At 43.0% G+C, this 4,403-nt stretch overlaps 1 protein-coding gene across 1 annotated transcript in view; it reads right to left on the bottom strand.

The window, feature by feature from the left end:
- Positions 1-4,320, bottom strand: part of LOC107666938 (thyrotropin-releasing hormone-degrading ectoenzyme-like) — a 136,171-nt gene extending 131,851 nt beyond the window's left edge. Inside the window, exons 1-2 of the mRNA XM_016458468.1 lie at positions 3,422-4,320; positions 1,834-2,107 (exon numbers count right to left, since the gene is read on the bottom strand). Coding sequence (XP_016313954.1) covers positions 1,834-2,107; positions 3,422-4,110 — 963 coding nt within the window. The 5' untranslated portion in view covers positions 4,111-4,320. The remainder of the gene's footprint in view (positions 1-1,833; positions 2,108-3,421) is intronic.
- Between the last annotated feature and the right edge of the window lie 83 nt (positions 4,321-4,403).

The raw sequence follows: 4,403 nt of genomic DNA, 5'->3' as shown, positions 1-4,403 counted from the left end.
AATGGACCAACACCAGCAGATGACATTGCACCCCAAATCATCACAGACTGTGGAAACTTAACACTGGACTTCAAGCAACTTGGGCTATGAGCTTCTCCACCCTTCCTCCAGACTCTAGGACCTTGGTTTCCAAATGAAATACAAAACTTGCTCTCATCTGAAAAGAGGACTTTGGACCACTGGGCAACAGTCCAGTTCTTCTTCTCCTTAACCCAGGTAAGTCTGACGTTGTCTGTGGTTCAGGAGTGGCTTAACAAGAGGAATACGACAACTGTAGCCAAATTCCTTGACACGTCTGTGTGTGGTGGCTCTTGATGCCTTGACCCCAGCCTCAGTCCATTCCTTGTGAAGTTCACTCAAATTCTTGAATCGATGAATGGTGCGAGAGGGCTGCCCTGCCGCTTTAATGTGATTGATGGGGGATGCTAGCGCGTGGCTAACCGCTACAAGCCGCAGTGTGGGTATAAGTGCCCCAGATAGAAGCACACACTACAGTCAGCAGTGATATAAAGGAGAGCGCGGTCATGCTGAAGGAGATCAGAGTAATTACACTAATATGAGGAGGAGGCCGGCCAAGGGCACGCAGCAGGAACCACTGAGGAAGCCGTCAGGAAGTGTCTAATATGACAACAGGGCTTTGACTGAGGATGATATCAGTAATACGGCGCATAAACCATGTCTCTCTGTTGGCAGACAGATGATGCCGCTTAGACTGTGATGATTCAGTGCCAAAAAAATAACATTTAAGTGCATGTGATGAAAGTGATACAGCAAATATTATCTTAATGGCTATAATTCACATAAAACATGTTCATATGATATATAAAACCTAGAAGAGTTTGTCATGAACACAATCCTGGACACGAGCATAAGTGAATGCTTGTTGCACATGACTACTATCCTTTTAAAAGCAATTATATGACGTTGTAGACACTGGACTAATGTTAGTGGAGACAACCCTTTCCATTTACAGCACATCCACTGTGTAACCATTATATTGACTGTATAAACTTACAGTAAGCTTCATATAAACATATCCACTGTGAGCAAGATAAAAGCTCTGTTCCGAAACCTGCTGTCTTGGCAGATGCCTTCTAAGGGAACCTAAACTACAGCGCTCTACACATGACACTCATCACACAATTGTGAACATTAAAATACATTTATGAGCATTAAAATACATAGTTTATGCAAATATTGGATTATACATTTTTAATTAGATTAAACTACTTAATCAATACTTTTCAGTATTTAATTAAATATACAGTATGTACTCATACACTACCAAAAGTGTGGGGTCAGTAAGATTTTGTAATGTTTTGGTAATGTTTTGCTTACTGAACCCAAACTTTGGGTAGCGTATATTCTGTAAGTATATATTGATTTCTCTCAGCTTATTTACTGTTTTGGATTGATTTATTACTGAACTCTGTGCAATGCATTCTGAGATTGTCTTTGCTCTGAAGCATACATGATAGGCTGCCTTAGAATTTGGCAAATGAGGAATCTTAAAGGCAGAACACCTTCTGGAAAAGCATCTGTGATGCCTCAAAATGCTGTCCACAAGGTTTTAGAAAAGAGTTGTGAAATAATAAAATCTCAGTTTATTGTTTCTAACTTTGAGTTTTAGGGGCTTTAAATGTGACTCACCACAACTCACTACCAAAAAGATATAAACGAGCCAACAAAGAGGTGTCTAAAATTTCCCCAGCAGACCCAAGAAGTGACAAACGAACCTTTTAAATCAAGTAAGGGTCACTGCAGTTGTGGAATAATAAAATCTCAGTTTACTGTTTCTAACTTTGAGGTTTAGGGGCTTTAAATGCGACTCACCACAACTCCACTGTCTGTAACTGCTTCTCTGTAGGTGAAGTTGCACACGGCCCAGGCCAGGTAGTACGTGGACATGCGGGGCGTCCTGGAGAAATGGTTGGTCACCCATCCGTCCTCGTCAGACGTCAAGGCCTCCACTGGCATGTTAGACAGCGACTGATACGAGCTCTCATGTTTCAGACTCACTCTGAATGTGGCTTTATAGATGGGCTCGTCGAAACACGGGAAGGCCTTTCTAGCGTGAGTCGGTGAGAACTGCGTCACCGCGAGAAACCTGCAGAATAACACCAGCAATGAGAACATGAGAGAGAGGTAAGGTGAAAGAAATGTCTGGAACAATGTATGCTATTTAAGTATCTCAGGAGTCTGAACTTCATTAAACTGGCTGTCACATGACTTTCCTGAATTCAAATTAGCTCTGACTGCCATCTCTGAACTCATCGCTGTGAATTTTTATCACACTAAAGAGCTTCCTGGTGTGAAGATGGACAAAACTTTTTACAGCTTTTTGAACCACAGCAACTAAATCACATCAAATGTCGACATATAATAAATCACACCAGAATTACTACACAGAAATAATGATATATCTGTCACAGCTGTAAACATTAAACCCATCTGTGACAGCATTAGTCAACAAATTGACAGCGTGAACCAATTTAGACGACAAGGAAATAATAAAAAGCTGTCAAATTCATCTTACATGTAGTTGGATTGGTGAATGTTAAGTGAATCATTAATAATCTACACGTTTACCACATCAGAATCACATCTGAGTCTGAATATCATTATAAGTCTAAACTACAAACAGTCTTGGAAGTTTTCTATCAAAGTTAGAGAGCAAGAAAAGCAGTGAGCTGCATTCCAGAAAGCTGCATTAATTCTAGCTGAAATCAAGATTAAAATAAAGACAATAAAGACAATCTCACAAAACGTATGCATTTAATTATGGCAACCAGAGTTTCAACTAAAACGCAGCGGTTGCTGTTATAAGATGTATTACACCTTATTTTTTAAGATGATGCCTTATTCATTAATGATGGTTTCGAAGTAGCAAACATTGCTACTGAAATTATTAGATTTTGGTGTAAGCCATCAAAAATACTAGTTAGGAGAATAAATTAAGATAATTACAATATAAGGCTTGTAAGATGCAAAAAACATCTACATATCAATGTCATGCAGCATCAACATAGCATCATTTGCATACAATAATATCACTGACATGTGAATCTCACAAGAATCAGTATTCACTGTGATCCTTAAAGAAGTGCTCACTCTCCCCTCAGAAAATTCCCATTAAAACCATCATTTTTACATAATACCACAGTTAATAACGTTCCTATGGGAAAACTGTGGTAACTTGGTGACAGTAGGATTCTTCTACACTTTTTGAATCAGATCCCAAATTGTTTATTATAGTCAGTAACTATGGTATTTTGGTTATCATGGTAAATTTCTGTGAAAGCAATTAATTAGCCAAATACTCGCATATGATCGTCAGGCAGCATCAACAGTTCCCAAGGTAACAGCAGAAGATTATAACAACACATGATAGACTTTGACTCGGACGCTGAAGCGCTTTTACCTTCTTTCTCCATTCAGCACATAGGAGCTGCGGAAGAAGCCCAGGAGTTCGTGTTCGATGTGCGCGTGGAAAGTGATGTTGATCTTGTATGTTCTGAGGGGCTTCATCTCTCTGTGCAGCGCGATCACAAACACCTGCTTGGGCTGGTAGTGGAAGCGGCGCTGGATCCTCATGGCGCCCGCTTTCTTGCTGTCCGAATACACCAGTACCTTGTCCACCTCCAGCCGGTCCGTGTGCAGCACAATCAGCTTCGTGGAGTGGACGCACTCGAACTCAATGTGCACCTCGCCGGAGAAGGTGAAGTTCTCCATGGACACGGACAGGCGGAGGTCGTAGTGGCGCGGGCGCAGGGTGGCCGGTAAGCGCAGGTGTCTCCAGGGCTGCTGGCCGTCCTCTGAGTCTCTGTGACTGATGTTAGCGTCCCGGGACTGTTTCCACTTACTGTTGCTGGAGCCGTTCGCGGCCAGAGCCCCGCTGCTCTCCGCGGCGCATCTCTCGAAGCTGACGCTGAGCGTGATTGCGATGGCCGTGACGATGATGAGGGTGAGGATGGAGATGGCGAAGCCCAGCACAAGTCTCTTATTCACCGTGATGTGCTGCTCGGTCGTCCGGGGCCGCACCACCACGCTGTCGGCCCACTGATCAGACAGAGCCCGTCCGTTCCTCATGCTCGCGTCCTCGATCCCCATTATATGACGGATCTGATGTGTTTTATATTCATGATCAGCCTCCGTTCACGCGATGCAGCTTCAAACTGCGGTGGATGAACCGGCGGACTGATTTAAAGGCAAACAATTCGGCGAAGATCCCGCGAAACGCGCAAAGCTTCGAAGAGAACGAAAGAACTGATGATCGATGACGTCGAGACTAGATTCGCTCGTATCAGAAGTTAATTTGGTCAGATGCTGGAGCTCATCGAGTCCCGCCGTCCAGCACCTGCTTCCTGATCAATCTCGAGAGTGTTGTGAATCTCTCTCTCTCT

This window comes from Sinocyclocheilus anshuiensis, unplaced genomic scaffold, assembly GCF_001515605.1.
Source record: "Sinocyclocheilus anshuiensis isolate Anshui unplaced genomic scaffold, SAMN03320099.WGS_v1.1 scaffold719, whole genome shotgun sequence".
In the NCBI taxonomy this organism is placed as follows: Eukaryota; Metazoa; Chordata; class Actinopteri; order Cypriniformes; family Cyprinidae; genus Sinocyclocheilus; species Sinocyclocheilus anshuiensis.
Note: the sequence above shows the minus strand (reverse complement) of the source record. Positions and strands in the feature narration are given on the sequence as shown.